Raw genomic sequence first — 18870 nt, 5'->3', positions numbered from 1 at the left:
GAGTACATTGCACATGACTTATGCTCCCCTCATTTCCTATTAATGTCGTAATTTAGGGGGTGGAACAGTAGACTGTAACAGTATTTCTACACATGGTGCTATGGAAAAATTTCCCTATTCTCTTTCTAATGGCTTCATCCTGTAAGGATGTTTAAGCCAGTTTTCTCTCCCATACAGATGATCTTTTTTGGTGCCTTCAAGTCAGTGTTGACTCCTGGTGACTGCTGGGACAAGTCCCTGCAGTCTTCTGGGCAAGGTGTTTTGGAATTGGTCTCCCCTTGCCTGCTTCCTGGGGCTGAGAGGGAGGGACTGGCCCAAAGTCACCCAGTTAGCTTCATGAACTAGAACTCATGGTCTCCTGATTTCTAGCCTGACGCCTTCACCACTACACCAAACTGGTTCTCATGGATGATACCTATCATATGGATGATTCCCTCCTCTTTTTCTGCTTTGCTTTCTCTTCTACTTCACATCTTTTTAAAAATTTCTTTCCCTCTGGCTGAAGGGCAAAAGATGGAGATTTCTGACTGCCTACTTGGTTGATGTAAGGAGGAAGTGAATGCCCTAAGAATCCAAGAGGGTGTCCTGGTACCTTTTAGGTACCAAACCAAGCTTTTGAGAGATGCCTCAAATTTGGGAACCAGCTAGTTATATCCCCTTCTTGCCGAACAGCTGCCAGAAGTAAACATCCCAGTTGCTGAATGGCAAGGAAAGCATAGAGAATGTGGTGCTTGCTTGCCTGTTCTTACTAACCCAAGAGAACCCTGTTCAACCTGTTACTGGTAGCAGGTGTTTGGAATGGAGATGCCCATCCTGGAATGGACATTAATTTCCTCTGGACTGAAATTGCTCACCCGCGGTCCGGGTGGTCCGGGTGGTCCAGCTGCACCTTCGAGTCCTCGAACACCCTGTGAAGCAAATTTACTTATTTAGTCATGTGTTCATTCAGTGTACACGGCTGTTCCAGTTGCAGGAGGAATAGTCTGATGAACAAACCACAAATGTGAGAATTCAGGCAGGTGTGCATCCTGCGTTTAGGGACATCCAAGCATTTCTGTTACCCATTCCCAATTTAGCTGAACTTTTTCTTTGAGGGCTCACAAAAGCTCAGGGGTCTTGATGAGCATTCATAAAGAATGAGCAGGAAGGGTACGTGATGGGCTCTGTCACCTAGGGAGTTTCGACTGGCAGGGTCCAGGAGGAGATCCTTTTCTGCCATGGCTCCTGCCCTCTGGAATATCTTGCCACCTGAGGTAAGACTGGCCCCCACTCTGCTGGCCTTCTGAAAGGACGTTAAGACCTGGCTCTGCCAACTTGCATGGGGACCCAATGGGGGTACCCAGCACTGGGGGTGGCTGGTAGCCTGAGGATGCTCTCTCCACCTTTTTAGTTTGTATTGTAGTTTTAACTTTTTAGCTTAATTCTAACCTTTTGTAGTTTTTAACATATGTATGTATGTATGTATGTATGTATGTATGTATGTATGTATGTATGTATATAATAGTTTTTTATCTGTAATGCTGCCTAGAGTCACTTGTATAGTGAGATGGGCGGCATATATAAATTTGAAAAATAAATAAATTTTTAAAAATGTGTTGTCAGTGGTTTTAAGGGGATAGTCAAATAATCAGTTGGGCTCTGGAGGCTTTGTATTTGATTCCTAAAAGGGGCTTCATATTGTGCAGAAAGGGAAATGTAGCATCTTCAAAGCAGCCCCATCTTTGCCCAGCTGCCCTTGCAGTTGTTGTGTGATTCTGGGGAAAGATGGGGCTGCTTTAAAGAGCTGCAGATAGGTTTGCCCTCCCCTGGGATCCGAACCAACTTTGGGGAATTGAATCTCAACATTGCCCAATCCTAATGATCAAACTTAAGGATATGCTCTTCCAATTCTTTGCCCCACCCCCACCCCACAGTTAGACAATATCTGCAAAAAAAGGATTCTTGCCATCATGTAACCAATTTCTCTGCAGGTTGGCAAGAGAACTGAAAATAAAACTGCCGATGTAGTCATGCCCTTAGGTAAATTTATGGTGCACAAGGCATTTAATGGGAATGGTCACAACTTGGAAGAGAAGCTCTGGCAATGCTATTGCCAAATATTAAATGCTTAGATATTCAGATCATGCATTTGATTCTATAACATTGGAGCAGTATTCCTCAGCATGCTTGTAATTGCAACAGGAATGCTGGTTAACATGCATGTTGGCCGCACAGAAGCACGGAATTCTGGGAGCTGTAGTCCCATCATATCTTCAGGGCACCAGATTCTGGGAGCTTGAATTAACAGCAGGAGCAGTGGAGCTAATTTAATATTAGGTACTTTCTGGATATGACATAAAACCATCACTGATATTCTTTCTGATGCAGAATCAAAATGGTTGTCTCCCTTGCCCCACCCAACACTGGACTGCACAATTAGAGGGATTTTAACATAGCTCATCTCAAGCCCGTAGCATCGTCTAGCTGACTTTACAAGTTAAGTAGGATCAGGGCTGTAAGAACATGGATGGGGGATCACCAGACTGTAAAGTTGACCAGGGAGTTGAAAAAATATCCCATAAAAAAGGCAGCAACAGATCAGTTTTAGAATGATGCCACAAAACTGCACAGATATATCCGTGAAGATACAGGGGGAGAGCATGACTTGAAGAAAACAACTTTACCTTTGCTCCTTGAAGGCCATCTTTACCTGCTGTTCCCTGGGGACCCATCATACCCTACAGACAAGCAGAGGTCTTACTTAGGACGCGCATTCCGAGTCAAAGCAATGATGAGTTCTTGGCTATTTGACCAACATCTTATAAGTGGGGTTTTATTTTTCAAAGTAAATAGTTTATCGTTATTTTCCTCTCTTCCTCACTTCAGGAGGAATAAGCACAACACAACACACACACACACACACACACACACTTCAGGGATTCTAGCTTATACCCATCTACATATCCCAACAGGGTTAGCTACAAAGTAGAAGGGAGCCTTCTTGAAAGTGGCAAGTTTAATAAGTATGTTTTCTAGCCTGCAGCCAAGTCTGTTTGAATATGTGGGTGGGTATGAGATTGTAATGGCATATGGGAAAGACTTTGGGAGACGGGGCGAAGAGATGCTGCCTAGGGAATGGTCAGATAAGAGACAGCACAGCCCATAGCTGGAGAGTGGGTAAGGCAAGAGGCTCAGAAGAGACCCTCCCTAGTTTCTCGGGCTGTTAAGGAGATAGCGGAGAATTGTACTTTCAGACTCACAAGATTCTGTTAATGTAGCTTTACAATAAAGTAGAATTAGCACATCTGGTCATGTTTCCTGCCTGGTCTACCTGGTAAGGCTGATAGAGATAGAATAACAGAATTGGATGCTGGAAGGGGAAACATAGGTCATGAAGCCCAGCACCCTATTCAGAGTAGGAATCCTAATTAAAGCATCACAGACAGATGGTTAATTGCTTGAGTACTAGCCTCTACTCTAAAGCATCCAGTGAAGGGCAGCCTATCACCACCCCGAGTCATCAGTTCCACCATTGAATTGCTTCATTGGGAAGTAGCTTCCAACATTCAGTCAGAATCTACCTTCCAGATCTTTGGGTAACCTGAGAATGCAAATGAAGCTTCACATTGTTTTAATAGATTTGCACTACAGTTGCCCTTCCCCTTAGCACCAGATCTGAAGTCCTCTCTCTGGCATTACAAATTACAACTAGTCCTCGTTTAGCGACTGCTTCATTTAGCGACAATTTGCAATTAACAACAGTGAAGAAAAAGTAACTTTATGACCAATGCTTGCATTGATGACCTTCACAGGTCTGTAAAGCAAAGGAAAGCTGAAGTCAGATCGTAAGCACAGTCGTGGTTTCACTTCGTGACCACTTCATTTAATGACCAAGTGCCCGGTCCCAATTGTAGTCACTAAACAAGAACTACTTGTATAAGAATGCTGGCATTTTGCCTGTTTGGCAACCATGTAGACAGAATATGACTTTGCAGGTTTAACCAGAGATGTGACGTGGTATATAACTGAGACAATGCAATAATAGGTAAGGATATGTCTGCACAGAAGAACTCAAAGTCTACAACATTCTCTAATCCCTATGTCTGCCATATATACTCACAAATAAGTGGAGGGCTTTAGGTGCCAAAATACACCTCAAAGTTTGGGTTTGGCTTATCTGCAGATGGGCTTATCCATGAATCTATACGGCATATAGTAAAATACTCCAGATTCTGTTAAATTCTCCAATATACCATGACACTGTTCTGCAACAGGTGAAATTGTAAATATACCACTAAATTATAGTTATTTGCACAGTGTGATGACATTTCTGCTTAAAACATGAACACAGAAGGGCAAATCCATTAGTTTGTGGTATATATATATTTTCAGGTTTACATAGAAATTCATATGCACATTTATATTAACTTAAATTATGCATATCTTAATACCATTTTTGCCTGCAATTAAGTTTAACACAATACATGGTTGAGCACACATCTGAATGAATTTTGTAGAGGGGGCATTTCAAATTTTGGAAAAGTCGTTTTTGTCATATACCCACATTTGGATTCATGTGTAAATTTGGGAAATATGAACTGGGAAAATCGAACATGGAAATGCAAAATAAAAATGAAATCTCCCTCATTTCCAGAAGTCATAATGCAGCTTAATTTCGAGAACTGCCACATCTTCCAAAAACAACATAATGCTGATCTTTTTTTCCCTTTCTCCAAATAAAGGCATTATAATATATTATACTTCTGATCTTTTTTAATTCAGGAGAAATCTCAGGAGTAGAAAGAAGGAAAGCGGGATTGCCAGATCTAGTTCCTCTGGGACAAAATTATGCTAGCTTTCTTGTTAAGCTTCATTCATCTGAAAAATCTCCATAATTATTTTGCCGTGATTAGACTTTCAAAGAACTGCCTAGTAACATACAACTTATTATAGAGCAAGGCAAGCGAACACACATCGAATATGGTTTTTGAAGAAAAAGAGAAACTGTTTAAAAACAAAGAATCACACTGATCCAAATAGAAATAAGAAATCATCACAGATGTCCAAAGTATAGTATAAAAATATTTAAGTAGCAGTAGCAGCCAGGAAAAAAAAAGGGGGGGGGGAGAAAGGAAGGGAGTTACTAGAATGCTTTTTAAAATCTTTATTTGTCTGTTTTGCATTTTTTAAAAAAACTTTTTATAATCATGATATTTTCATTTCAATCTTTCCTCTTGTGCAAAGTTCATTTTATGTATGTACATGTATTGTTTCTCTTTCTCTTTGTTTTTTCTTCTTTTTTTGTTGTTGGTTTTTCTTAATTACTAAAAAAATGTGGGAGAGAAAAAGAAAAGAGAAAAAAAGAGAGAGAGAAAAGGGTTGAACTGTGGACTCCTTGGTGCTCTCTGAGCTTGGTTGGTTGCTCACACCAAGGATTCCACAATATATAATTTATGAAACGCACTCTTAAGAAACTCCCAGGTAAGTTAAAAGGACATTTCAGAGCTGAGTTAGAAAGCAACTGAAGATCCACATTTTGCAACAGACAACTGTTTGACTAGTTTCCTCAACTGGATGCTTTTTAGATACATTCAACCTCCATCAGATGGGAATTATGGGATCTGGCTGGAAGTTACGGGTGCTCAAGTCCAAACAGTTGGAGGGCACCAAGATGGGAAAGGTGACTTTAACTGAGACTGTAGATGCCTAGAACTTAAACACTAATGAACAAGGTCAGTCATGATTACCTGTATTCCTGGGCTCCCGCTGTCCCCTTTATCACCCTTAAGACCGGGTGGTCCCTTGAATAAAAATGAAACAATCAATTTATGAGACATATATTCTGTTACAATCTCTGAGCCAGCACTTTTTCATTCATTTAATCCATCACATCTAATTTCCTGCCTTTTTTCCAGGAACATCAGACAGTATTCATAGCAATCTCTCCTCCAGTTTTTACCACCACCACCTGGTGAAGCTGGATGGCCCAAAGTCATCCAGTAGCTGAATGGGGACTTCAACCAGGGTTTCCAAGTCCAATATCTTAAGCTGTAGCCATTTACAGAAGAACCTCACAATGCATTTCCAACTTTGTCACAATCCAGGCTCTTACCAGGAATATCTTATCTCTAACTCCCCTTTGCCTTCTACAGGGGGAGATCATTTTTAGGGTCCAAGGGCCATGATTCAATCCCCTGACCTACAGAACTACAGGACAGCTTCAAGAGACCACTCGCATTTTCCAACATGAAGATCTCTATTCTTTTTCCTTACTATCAAACATTTTGAATCTTTCTCATTGATGGGAATGTTGCACCAATCTTTGAGTTTCCTACTGTTGATTCTGAACCCAGTTCCCAGCAGGAACAGAGCTTTTGATCCAGACTGGGATTAAAAGAGCAGACCTGCTTTTACCACAAAGTAATTCCATTCACACAATACACTTAACCAAGTTAGGAAAGGCCCAGTGGCTGCATATGGACAACATGCTATACTTTAGCTTTAACCTCGTTTATTTTTTTGGTTTGGGTTTTGGTGGCTTAGCATGCAGGGCAAACCCAGCCTGTTTGATTAGCCTTCTGTTATATGCTGCAAATCCAGAAAATTCAGCAATCAGGTTAAGTGTGTTTTGGAAACACAAGCAGAAAATGTGACCTAAAGGCAGCTCCACAGGAATTTGAATTTGAATGCAGTTTGCTTTGGCTGAAGTCTATTATGAGCCAATCTATTTCCACACTAGCAATTTATAGCATCTTCTACAGTACTCCAAACACTGCTGTGCCAAAATAATAGTAATGCAGACAGGCTTTATATTACCTCAACAATGACTGGGTGATGCTATGCAGGTGCTATAAGTCACCAGTGCAGAAGTGGACTGCTAAATGTGAGTCCAGGATGGGGAAGAATCTCATTTAATTTTTCCTTCAGCCAGAAAGTTCATTGGATGGTCTATAAACTCAGCCTGCAAAATTCAGAACCCAAGAGCTAGCAGAAGAACAAGGAAGCAAGTTGATCATAGTCTGTTCCATTCCCCTTGTATGAATTCCAACAGGGGACCTTTTCTCCATGACTAACCTTGCTGAGATCTAAAATATCCTGATTTTTATTTCTCAAAAGCCACTGCTATGCCAGTGTCTGAATCACAGTGTTTTAACCCAATCTTGAAGGAAAAGGAAATAACTTACAATGGGGCCTTGCACTGTTAATCCTTGGGAACCAGGGGTCCCTTGCTGTCCTCCTGGACCTTCTGGCCCAGCTTGGCCAGGAGGACCTGGCTCCCCCTAAGGAATCAGATAAAACAAAGGAACACAGCAAAACAACATTATCTTCTAGGCATGCCAAACTCTAATACAGTCTTGATTTGCTAACCAAACTCAGAAAACTGGAAGGCAGAGGCAAAGAAGGATGGAAGTCATTTTCCCCCTCAGCTGGTCAGATCTCACAAATTCAATGCATGTATCATTTATAGTAAGTATGTGATCCCCAAACCTTCTTGTGTTGTTAGAACACCATAAGTTTTTGAACCACAGATTTCCTGAGATCAGGAGATAGTTCAACAGGGGATAGTTTAAATATCTTCAGCAACTAGATTAGCCTTCTCAACAGAGTGACCTTCAGAACACAGGTGTTTGCAGAGGGGATCAAAAAGATCAAGATGCCTTTTGATCTCCCTTGCAGAGGCTACGGCTTCAGATGTTTTGTGATTGCATTCTAGCAGTTGCTGTCCCAACACATCTGGAAGAGGTCAGGTGTTGACTGAACAATGGCTTACTGAACAGATTTTGCTGAAATTGCAACAGATTTTTTTAAGTGCCTAGTTTTTTTAAATTAAAAAAAAATCTGAATATATAGAAGAGTTTTCTTTAAATGTCAAGGTCTTTCAAGCTCCGTTCTCTCTGTCCCTTTCCCAAAATCTGAAAGTGTGTTCAAGGAACATCTATTTCATTTCCAATCCTTACAAAAATCTTGTAGGTCAGCATAATCATGCCTATGTGGTTATGGAAAGGGTAAAGGATAGAACTTGTCTGAGACAATTTAATGAAATCACAGCTGAGCTTTGAAATAAGGATTTGAAGTAAGGTTTAGTTTCTTGACAGATATACTTTTTAATGATTGAGGGCCAAGTTGATATTATAGTGGAACCTCCATTTAACAGTCCTCAATTTAATGGACTTCAGAGACAACTGACATATTTTTCATTTGAATTTCACCCTCATTTAATGGACTAATGTCCATTAAATTGAAAGTTTCTGCATTACATACATAGTTATGCAAATGTCAGAAATTGATGTGAACAATGCAAATTAATGCAAATGACATAAATTTGAATTTAATGGATGCATGGGTTTAATTGACACCTGCCCTCACCTGGTCCACTAAATTGAAGACATTTTGTACCATCCTCAGTTTAACATTGGGCAAATAAAATCTCTGCTAGATGACTATTTATAACATTCTGCACACATTCTAGTTGCTTTCTTTTTCCTGCCTCTATTAAAAGATTATTGAGTTCTGGGACAAGAAACCCGAATCTACATTTTGTCATTTCTTCCCTTGCCTCCTTCACTCACTCTTTGGTATATGTTGAAGTCATGGTGATGGATTCTTGACTTTTTAAAAGCTTTCAACATTGTATATCAAGGTTGCTTGTTATTTTCATCCACTGATTTATTGCGCAAACTCTGGCTCATTTCTGGGGTTTTCACACTGATTTGGGAGGCAGAAGATGAAAAATATACCATGGGCATAACAAAATAGCAAAGCAAAAGTTAATGTAAAGTCATAGAGAAGCCTTAGGCTGGCTACTTTTCTTACCTTAAGAACTGTCTCTTCTGGGTAGACTTTATCCAGTCCTTGCATTCTGGGAAGGAAGGAGTGCTTGGGGTTCTACCCCCCAAGAGATCAATGGGGCATGAACCCAAAGCAATCCTTTTGTGTAGCACATTCCCTTCCCCTTTTCAAATATCTTGCCCCTCCAGAGCAGTGCTAGGCACTCTCCTTCCTAGCTTTATGCAGAACTGTCAAAATGGCTCTTTTCTCAGCAGGACTTCTGGGAGTGGCTACTGATATTGGCCATCCTTTAGTTCCTTCCTCTGAAGCTGCATGGCATGTATTTAGTTTTTAATTCTGTAAACTGCCTGGTGTCATAGGATCTGGCCAGTACACAGTTGTTTGCAAATAAATGCATGTGAATAATAAAAAATACTTTCTAGGAAACAAACACTTTTCAGAGTGACAAAGTTAAGGAGGCCCTTCAGGGATGTATTGGTACAACGTACTAACCTTGATTGTGTTAATTTGGGTTAGGTTTTTGTGTCCTTGCATAGGCACATAAGCAAATGCAGTCTGTTTGGAGGTTTATGGGTCAATGTATTTTGTGAACCCAGAAAATGGATTAACTCAATACCCAGGCTAAGTATTAAGGCAACCACTTTCTGAGTAAAACAGCAATAATAAAAAGAACAGAAAGAGTGTTCCAGTATAATAGATTAATTGGGAATTGTTCCCGTAAGTACATCCCAGCCTCCTTCTATTGTCTTGTCCAATAGAGTAGAGAAAATCCTCCTGCAGGAGCTTTGTAAAGAGCTGCATATATTACCTTATTTAATGAATCTCTTAGGTAAATCAGTTTTCCTTTATTTGTTTTGCTCAATGGAGACAATAAAAATAAGGAATCAGGCCATAGAATGCTATGAGGCATCTGAATGTCTAATTCACATCCAAGAAACCTAAATTACAGCTTCAGGATTCTAGTCTCTCTTTGAGGTTCTCCAAGGCAAGACCTAGAGCAGTGTTTCTCAACCTTGGCTACTTTAAGCTGTGTGGACTTCAACTCCCAGAACTCCCCATCGAGAATGTTGGGAGCTCCCAGAATTCCCAACTCCCAACTCCCAAATTTCCCCAGCCAGCATGCTAGAATTCTAGGAGTTGAAGTCCACACAGCATAAAGTTGCCAAGGTTGAGAAACACTGACCTAGATGGTGAGAAAGATGGCATGCAGGATTTCAGACTCTCAGGCTGAGGAGCCGAATTTTTAGAAATCCCAGTGATTTTTATATCTTCACCAGCTTCAGTTCATGGATGATATCAGGAAGAGAATAAGGGCTCCTTTTGAATGTAGCAGAATCAGTTGTTCCTTCCCAAAGAATATTACTGCAGCCAACTGGGGAAAGGTATTGTGTATTTAAATTCTCTCCACTCTGTGCACAGAAAACAAGCCTGTGCTGGAAAGGATTGGCTGAATCTTTCTTCGAGACATTCTAGTTTTGTGTAAACAAGGAATTTATTTCCTAGATTTATGCCTATTTTTCCATCAGGAACTTACATAAGGATCATAAGCTGGGCTGGGAGAGAACAACTGGTGGGATGTTACCCAATGTGCTTCCATGGTTGAGGATGGACTTCATCCTGGATCTCCAATATCTTTTCTTAGTCATGGATGGGGGAGTACCATCCCATGTAATGAGTCCTCTTCCACCATAGAACCTAAGCTTTTAATCCAATGTTTCTCAACCTTGGCAGCTTGAAGATGTGTGGACTTCAGCTCCCAGAATTCCCCAGCCAGCAAGGCTGGCTGGGGAATTCTGGGAGCTGAAGTCCACACATCTTCAAGCTGCCAAGGTTGAGAAATACTGATTTAATCAGTTGAGCCTACCAAGCAAACCGATGGGGCCATAACAAGTGCTTCCTGATACAGATTATAATGATTTCTCATGGCGGAAAACATGTCATCTAAAAGTCAAAGGATATCCAGACCCCACTAGAGGAATTAATAGAAGTGGATGTTGGTTGAAAAGGTTTCAGGTTGCCCAGCAGGTTCCCCCCTCCCCCAATAAATAATTGATCAATCCTGATGTCACACAACTTACCTTGGGGCCAGGCTCCCCCTGTTCTCCCTGGAGGCCCCTGCGCCCAGGATTGCCCTGCAGAAGGAAGACAAATCCATAAAACAAGTTCTTAATTTAAAGAAGAGAAGGGCTGGGTTACGATACAGCTGTTTATGGACAGCTGCATAACAAAAGCACCATCACAACATTCTCCTCCACTTCCAATTTCTCCAGCTCATGAGAAATTTGAAAGTGATCCTCAAGCATCCCAAGAATAGAGTAGAAAAACAGAAGTCTCTGTTACAAGAAAAGAATACCTCGGAGATATCAGAAGTCAGATTTTGATAACAGTATGAATTCTTTCTCCTGAGTAGTCTATTATAATATAATATAATATAATATAATATAATATAATATAATATAATATAATATAATATAATATAATATAATATAATATAATATAATATAATTAATTTAATTTAATTTAATTTAATTTAATTTAATTTAATTTAATTTAATTTAATTTAATTTAATTTAATTTAATTTAATACCGCCCAGAGTCAATTTTTCGTGAGATGGGCAGTATCTAAATTTGAAATATAAATAAATAAATAAAATAATGGTGAGAAAGGTGGAAGGAAAGAGAAGAGGACAACCAGCAGCAAAGTGGGTGGACTTGATTACAGTACCAATGGGTGCATTGTTGGAAAACCTGAAGGACCAGGTTGCGGACAGATCATCTTGGAGAAGTTCTGTCTACGTGGTGGCTAAGGGTTGACATTAACTTGATGGCACATAATCAGTCAATCAATCAATCATTCAAGTATCCTGATGATCTTAAGAAGGAGAAAACAGCGTAAAGGCAGCCCCTGCCCTTGTCCAATGCTGTGCCCTGGGTGAATCTGTCCTGACGTTGCTGGCATAGGAGAAGAGCTGAAAGCTTTTCCCTGGCAACCATCCAACATGCATTTCTTAATAATAGGAAATAGCACTCTAGCTCTGTGTGCCTTATTTTGTCGTGCCAGATGCAGGGAACTTTCTTAAATGCAAACATGGATAGACAAAGGAAAATGGCTTATTACGGTAATAGGTGTATGAGTGTCCTCCTTTCTCATTTCACAAAGTGCTCCTGACTTCACCAGCCTCATCTGCATTCCAATCACTTGCAACCCAAATGGCCAGGATAAAGGGGAGCAGCCCCAGGCTTTCTATGTATCGGGGGCGGGGGGGGGAAGAGCAGAAATCTCTCCCGCTTCCTTTCCTGCAGAAGCCACCCTGCCAACATGCTGCCATGGAGCGTGTTCAGTAGACATGTTCAACCTGGCCCTTGCTTTTTCATTCTTTTTTAATCCTTTGAAATATTGACTCAGATTAGACAAAGCTGAACAGAGGGTGCTTTGCATTCCCAGCACAGACACGCAACTGGAAAGCTCCTGGCAGGACATAAGCTTTGTTTACAAAGAGTTGATTTGGGGATAGAGGCCTTCTGTCTTCATTCATTTAAGTTGGTGTGTGTATGTGTGTGTGTGTGTGTGTCCCAGTGTCATTGTTTGAAGAAGATCCATTAACCTTCAGGGAACAGAGATGGCCCTTGAAAAAAAGCCTTATCTCCAGCCTCTGGTTGCTGGACACAAAGGATCATATCACTATCCAGGGAATTTGTTCTCTCTAACATCCATTACCACAGGATCTTGAACTAGAGTTTCTACATGAAACTCCTTCTGTTTCCTTTGAACTATCTCAAATATACCATGAGGGAATCAATCCTGACATTTCAATTCTTCTGAAATTTGTTGGGAGCTAAGGAACACCTTCTTCTTTCACACCTAAGAAATCTTGCAAGTCCAAACCAAAATGCCCGTGGCTTTTCATCGAAATTCACCTGAATAGCCATCCGATTCTCATCAAAACTTGATTTTGGGTTCTAGTGGTTAATACCCCAGCATACAGAGGACAATCCTGTGTTTAAAGATATCCTCTATTTGAAGGGCTATCCAAATGCGTTTTAAAGTCAAAGAGAAGGCGTTTGAAAATTGTCCACTGACCTCAGAAGATTAAGGCCACTTCCAGACAACCTGCTTTTCTATCACCTAAATCTTCTGGCCTCTTAACTTTAAATGAAACAGATTTAAATAATCATTCTGACTATTTAAATTTGCTAGGAAACTACATTTATCAGAACATTTATTTATTTATTTCAATTTATATAGCCACCCTTGTGTGATTGTGTGATTCTGGGCAGCTGACAAGTTCAGATATTGCACTAACCAGTCTATTAAATAAGCCACAACTGAGTTCTCACTATATGCTAAGCCACAGAAGGTAGATTCCAAATCATAATGAACATACAAAGCCAAAAATAACCAACGTTGTTTAATTAAAGCCATGGTGATATCCTACTGGCTTAAGAACAAATATAAATTTATCTGAACAAGGAAGCTATGGATAACTCATTTCAATAATGTTCCTTTTTCCACCTGGTCTCCAGATGGTTTCATTATGTCCCACCACTATTATCAATACCTGAAGTGAACACACCAAAGCCCCATAAAATCAATAGGATAGCCAACTATGTACTGTACAAGATCAAATTGCATCTAACAGCTTGTTGTGTCATCTATGTCTTTCTGGAAGTGTTATCTTCCAAGTTGGATGAGGTATATTTGCTTCTCTGTGAGTCTGCGATGTTTGCAGATCACCCACAACTCATCCGTTTCCCCTTTCTGTCCAACAGACAAGTACAACATTGTTTCCTAAATGAGTGTTCATCTGTCAATCAGTAAGAAATGTCTTGCTCTTCCCCTTCAATTCTGCACAGTCATACAACTCCCACCCCCAACCTCCCGCATCCAGATCTGCTTGCCAGGGCAGGATACTCCTTGGCATGATTATTGAGAACTGAACCCCTTTAGGCGGGCATGCCAGCTGTGTGCCACATGGAGACAACAGGAGTTGGAAGCAAGTCAAGTCAGGCATCTCTTCTATTGGCATCCCTTCTCCTGGCCGTGCTGTTTGCCACATGCAACACAACACTGACCAGCTGCTTGGAAATGGGACTTCTGTGCCTGCCAAAATCGCACAGCTGCAGCAGGGACACGCCAGGTTGTAGTGCAACAGTAAGCACTCAGTGCCAATATCAACAGATCGATTTGATTTAATGTTGCTGCTGCACCTCCACCCAGAAGACCATCTGCCCTCGATTGTCCCCTACCCTAGAACATGATAAATGTATTCTTTTTAAACTATAGGCATTATCTGTCAGGCCCAGCCCAAGATCAATGGTGAAACATCCGGTTGAGTTCAGTTCCTTTATTTGCTTACACCTTGTAGACCAGGGTTCCTCAACCTTGGCAACCTGAAGATGTGTGGACTTCAACTGCCAGAATTCACCAGCCAGCATGGCTGGCTGAGGAATTCTGGGAGTTGAAGTCCACACATCTTCAAGTTGCCAAGGTTGAGGAACCCTGCTATAGACAGAATCTTGCCAAACTAAATCTATACTACAGCAACTAGTGGATATACCCTGGGAGATTCTAGGGAGTGGCTATCTTGAACATCTTTTGCTTCCCACACTCCCCCTGTGGACTGTGTTGTCTCTTGTCTCCTTTCCCTCCTGGAATGTACCCCCTCCTTCCTGATAGCTTTGATCTCCCACATCACTCTCCTCCTTGTAGATACGTTCCATCACATCATCTCCTCTATGTGCATCTGTGCACATGCATTAGCCCAGCAACTACATATCTGTGTCCTCTTGTTCAGGTTATCGGGGGGTTGTTCCTCTTTTTGATGACATGTAATGGCAATTCCAGAGGTGATGTAACCCATCTCTAATTTTTTTTTTTTCAACTGGGCAGGGCTGGTGCAATTCTTTTGGCATGAATTAGGATGATGACATCAACCACCTTATTTTTTTTGCCCTGCAAAATATCATTGAATGCTTAATTTACCGGAGGGCCTGGGGACCCTGGAAGCCCTGGAATGCCAGATGCACAGCTGCAGGAAGGAAGCAGACTGGGACAAGCTTCTTCATCCCTCTGAAATAAGAAAAAGCGAAAAAAGGAACCCTTGGTGTGCAAAGACAAATGTCCCACTGTGGAACACAACAGTTCAGTCCACTCCCTCACCTCTGTTACCTCTGTCTACCTTCAGTTATCAAATGAACAGTCCACACTGACCCTTTGAGGGGATATTTCTTTTTTTTTAAAAAAAAATTCCTCCTACTTTTGAAAACCCTGAGGTTCCTCCAAGCCTGTTGACATCTTCATGTTGTCTTGAGTAGCATCATATTCCTTACATAAACAATTATATTTACATCCCAACCACCCACACTTCTGGAAAGGTAGAAAACATTGGTGAGTTCGCACACATCCCTCAGAAATGATGTCTGTGATGAAGAGAAGGGGTGGAAATGATCACAAGGTGATTGTATCATGAATCTCAGATGTGTTATGGAAGATGCTATGGTGGGAATGGATAGTTAGATACATGGCATCTATCCTGTGACATCTAGCCACTAAAATAATTGATCACTGCCATGTGTAAAGATATTACAACTGGTATAAATTTAGTGCTGAGGAATACAGACCTTTGCTATCCCTGAGTATTTTTTCCAATACAGTATCTTACCTTATAATAATAGTAGTAGCACTACACCTAGTAATAATACTACTCTTAGCAATCACAACATTTATTTCTCATATTTAGGTATTGCGAAGGAGTCCTGATGGCTTATAACAATTAAAGCATAAAACAGTATCGGTAAAAACCCTACAGGAAAACTGTAAACAAGAAAAAAATGATCTAACCATCACTTTAACATCAGAGAACAGCAACCCATATAGGGAACCTCAGCTCTCAAAGGGCCTTTGAAAATCTAATAGTAATTGTACTGTTTAGGAACTTCACCCATTGAACTGAAAGAATTTGCTTCTTCCTCTCCCTTCTTACCAATGCTGGTATCTCACAACATCGGTCCTCTTCTGGCCATGAGGTGCCGCACACAAGCTGCAGTGACTGCAGCTGAAGCTAGAAATGAAAGAGGAAGAGAGGATGGTGATGAAAAAGATGGTCCTCCAAGGGCTGGATGGGTGGGGTAGAAGGGTGACGTGTGGCTGGGTTCCTTTCTCCCCTAGATTTTCTCACCAGTGTGTTATTATGGCATTATTACTGTTGTTTTATTCATTGTGTTTTCTTCTCATGTTGTTGGTTGTTTTGTTTCATCCTATGTTCGCTGCCCAGAGTCACAGTTTGCAAGACGGGCAGCTATATACAGTGATAGAATAAATAAATATATTCCTACTGCTCTTTTTCATATTGACCGCACAAAAACCTGGTTCCCATTGCATTGAGGATGCCTGGCTAGCAGGATCAAATAGGAAAACCCTGCAACAGTACATCTGAATATGGACTGCCTCCAAGGATATTGCAGAGTCTTCTATATTCTAAATTCCTCACTCCATCTGTCTGAAGTTATCTGGAGGGACCGTGTGTCAAGCTGAGGGAGATGAAAAACCCAGCTACTTTATCCAAAAATTTCATGGGTTTGCTTAATGCAGCATTCTGTTCTGTCTTTCTACTGATTAAACTAGGAGCATGTCTAACATTTATTTTAAGAATTGTGGGATTATTTGTCCTAGTCTGCTTCCACATTAGCCATATTTACGAACATCTGTTCTGGTTGCTAAAATATAGAATGCACCAGCATATTATTGGATGAATAGAAGAGAAGAGCAACATCCCTTTTTGTGTGGTGTTTATCAGTGCTCACAATTACTCATGAATAGCAGCGATTGACAATATAAAAATGACAGGGAAATAAACAGAAGGCAGGAAAAAATTGCGGCAAACCCCATGCACGTCATGTTTTCTCAAATATGAAGTTTAGAAGTCAAACCAGGAAGAACAGGAAGTTCATAGTGATAATCAAATAGGACAGTGTAAAGATTTGAGTCAAAGATGATTCAGCTGCGTCGCCTCTTAGAATCAAATCCTTGAATGAATCAAGTGTGTCTGAACCAATCTGAGAGTTTGATGCATGTATGCACAAATGGGCCATTCTCTTAACCAATGTTTCACTTCAACAACAGAAATTGAAGATCTGCTGAACTGGAGTTATCAAATAAAAATACGCAGGAACACTGGCATAAAGACGTTCTAGGCCTCGCCTTCTGGTTCTGGAAGAACCTGATGCTATTCAGAGGCTTTTCCTACCAGATCTTATAATTCCTTTAAGCTGGGACATCCATGGAGCAGGGGGTGTCGAAATCTACAAGATGGCTGGGGTGGTATTGTGATGGAAGCCATGGTCTGTTGGTACAAGTACAAAAGGGGTGGGCCTTCAATCATGTGCTGCACCTCCCATCTTGCAGATTTTGACTCCTTCCCACAAATACTCCTGTCTGCAAGCTTGTCAAATAAATCACGTCTTGTGAACTGGGCCTCCTAATGTTAAAATCTGTATTCTAATAGTATTCTAGTTTAACTATTTTTACTATTTCATCGTGTATTTTAAAGGTTAGGGTTATTTACTTCTGCGAGCAACTCAGAAAAGGCACAGAAATAGAGAACATTGATATATAATTGTATTTTGATTGATTATGTCCCATCAAGTTGGTGTTGACTCTTAGCAATCACATAGGGTAGACCTTCTCCTGGATGGCCCTTCAGGTCTTCCAACGATGCACACATCAACTGGGTATAATTGAGTCCATCCACCTTGCTGTGATTATCTTGTCTTTCTTTCCTCCTTTCCTAGCATTACAGACTTCTCTAGAGGCTAAGATCTTCACATAATGTATCAAAAATATGATAATTTGAGCCTGGTCATTTGTGCCTTAAGTGAGAAATTTGGGTGATTTGTTCAATGATCGATCGGTTTGTTCTCTTAGCTGTCCATGATGTTCTCAGGAGCCTTCTCCAACACCAAAGTTCAAAAGCATCAATACTCTTCCTATTCTGCTTCTTCAAAGTCCAACGTTTGCTTCCATAGAGTGTCATACGGAATACTGTGGCTTACATGATTCTGATCTTTGTAGGTATAGACACATCACAGCACCTGAATATCTTTTCCAAGGCCTTCATGGCCCCTCTACCAAGTGCTAGTCTGTGGTGTATTTCTTCATTGCTTGTTTATTTAATGTTGATGGTTGATCCTAAAAGACAGACATTCAATATTGTATTGTCAATTCTAAGGCTGATTGCTGTACCTGTTGTCATTTATTAGGTCTTCTTTATATTTAATCTTAGTCCCATTTTTCCCTGTGCTCCTTAACTTTCATTGCTAGAGCTTGCAAGTCATTTGTATTTTCAGCTATCAAAGTGGTGTCATCAGCACACCACAAGTTATTGTTTCTTCCTCCAATTTTAAAAATAATCTCATCTTCCAGTCCACCTTAATATATATTCAGCATAAGTTGAATAAATAAGGGGAGGCAATACAGCCTTGTCTCACTTCTTTGTGAAGCTGGAACCAATCTGTTTTGCCATGGTCTGTCCATACTGTGGCTTCCTGACCTGTATATAGGTTTCACATGAGGACAATGAGATGTTCTGGGATTCCCATTTCTCTAAGCACATTCCACAGCTTGACATGATCAATACAATCAAAGGCCTTCCCATAATCAAAGAAGCGCATACTGACTTCTTTTGGGTTTTCTTTGGCTTTCTCAATTATCCAGTCTGCATCAGCAATAATGTCTTGTATTCCTCGGCCTTTTCTAAAGCCAGCTTGAACATCTGGCATCTCTTTATCCATGTAGGGCTCTAATCTGCGTTGGATGATCCTAAGCATTATTTTGCTAGCATGTGAAATTAAGGATATTGTACAATAGTTTGCATACTCTGTTAAGTCTCCTTTTTTTGGTATTGGAATGTAGATTGACCTCTTCCAATTGGTTGGCCACTGGGTCATTCTCCAGATTTGCTGGCATAACTTGGTTAGAACCTTGACTGATTCTTCTTCTGTTGCTTGCCATATTTCAGTAGGTATTCCATCAGTTTCCAACTTGGTAATGACCAGAGTGCTGATCTAACTTCATCTTCTAGTACTAGAGGTGCCTGTAAGTAG

At 40.6% G+C, this 18870-nt stretch overlaps 1 protein-coding gene across 3 annotated transcripts in view; it reads right to left on the bottom strand.

Moving 5' to 3' along the window:
• The window catches only part of COL20A1 (collagen type XX alpha 1 chain), a 119085-nt gene that overhangs the window by 20283 nt on the left and 79932 nt on the right, over positions 1-18870 (bottom strand). For all 3 annotated transcript variants that reach the window (XM_088153875.1, XM_088153876.1, XM_025163110.2), the window contains exons 27-33: positions 15753-15830; positions 14753-14839; positions 10848-10901; positions 7164-7259; positions 5727-5780; positions 2664-2717; positions 855-908 (exon numbers count right to left, since the gene is read on the bottom strand). In XM_088153875.1, coding sequence (XP_088010001.1) covers positions 855-908; positions 2664-2717; positions 5727-5780; positions 7164-7259; positions 10848-10901; positions 14753-14839; positions 15753-15830 — 477 coding nt within the window. The remainder of the gene's footprint in view (positions 1-854; positions 909-2663; positions 2718-5726; positions 5781-7163; positions 7260-10847; positions 10902-14752; positions 14840-15752; positions 15831-18870) is intronic.

Source organism: Python bivittatus, unplaced genomic scaffold (genome assembly GCF_059951505.1).
Source record: "Python bivittatus isolate LINGU-HERP-01145 unplaced genomic scaffold, Pbiv_v1 ctg000700_np1212, whole genome shotgun sequence".
Lineage (NCBI taxonomy): Eukaryota > Metazoa > Chordata > Lepidosauria > Squamata > Pythonidae > Python > Python bivittatus.
Note: the sequence above shows the minus strand (reverse complement) of the source record. Positions and strands in the feature narration are given on the sequence as shown.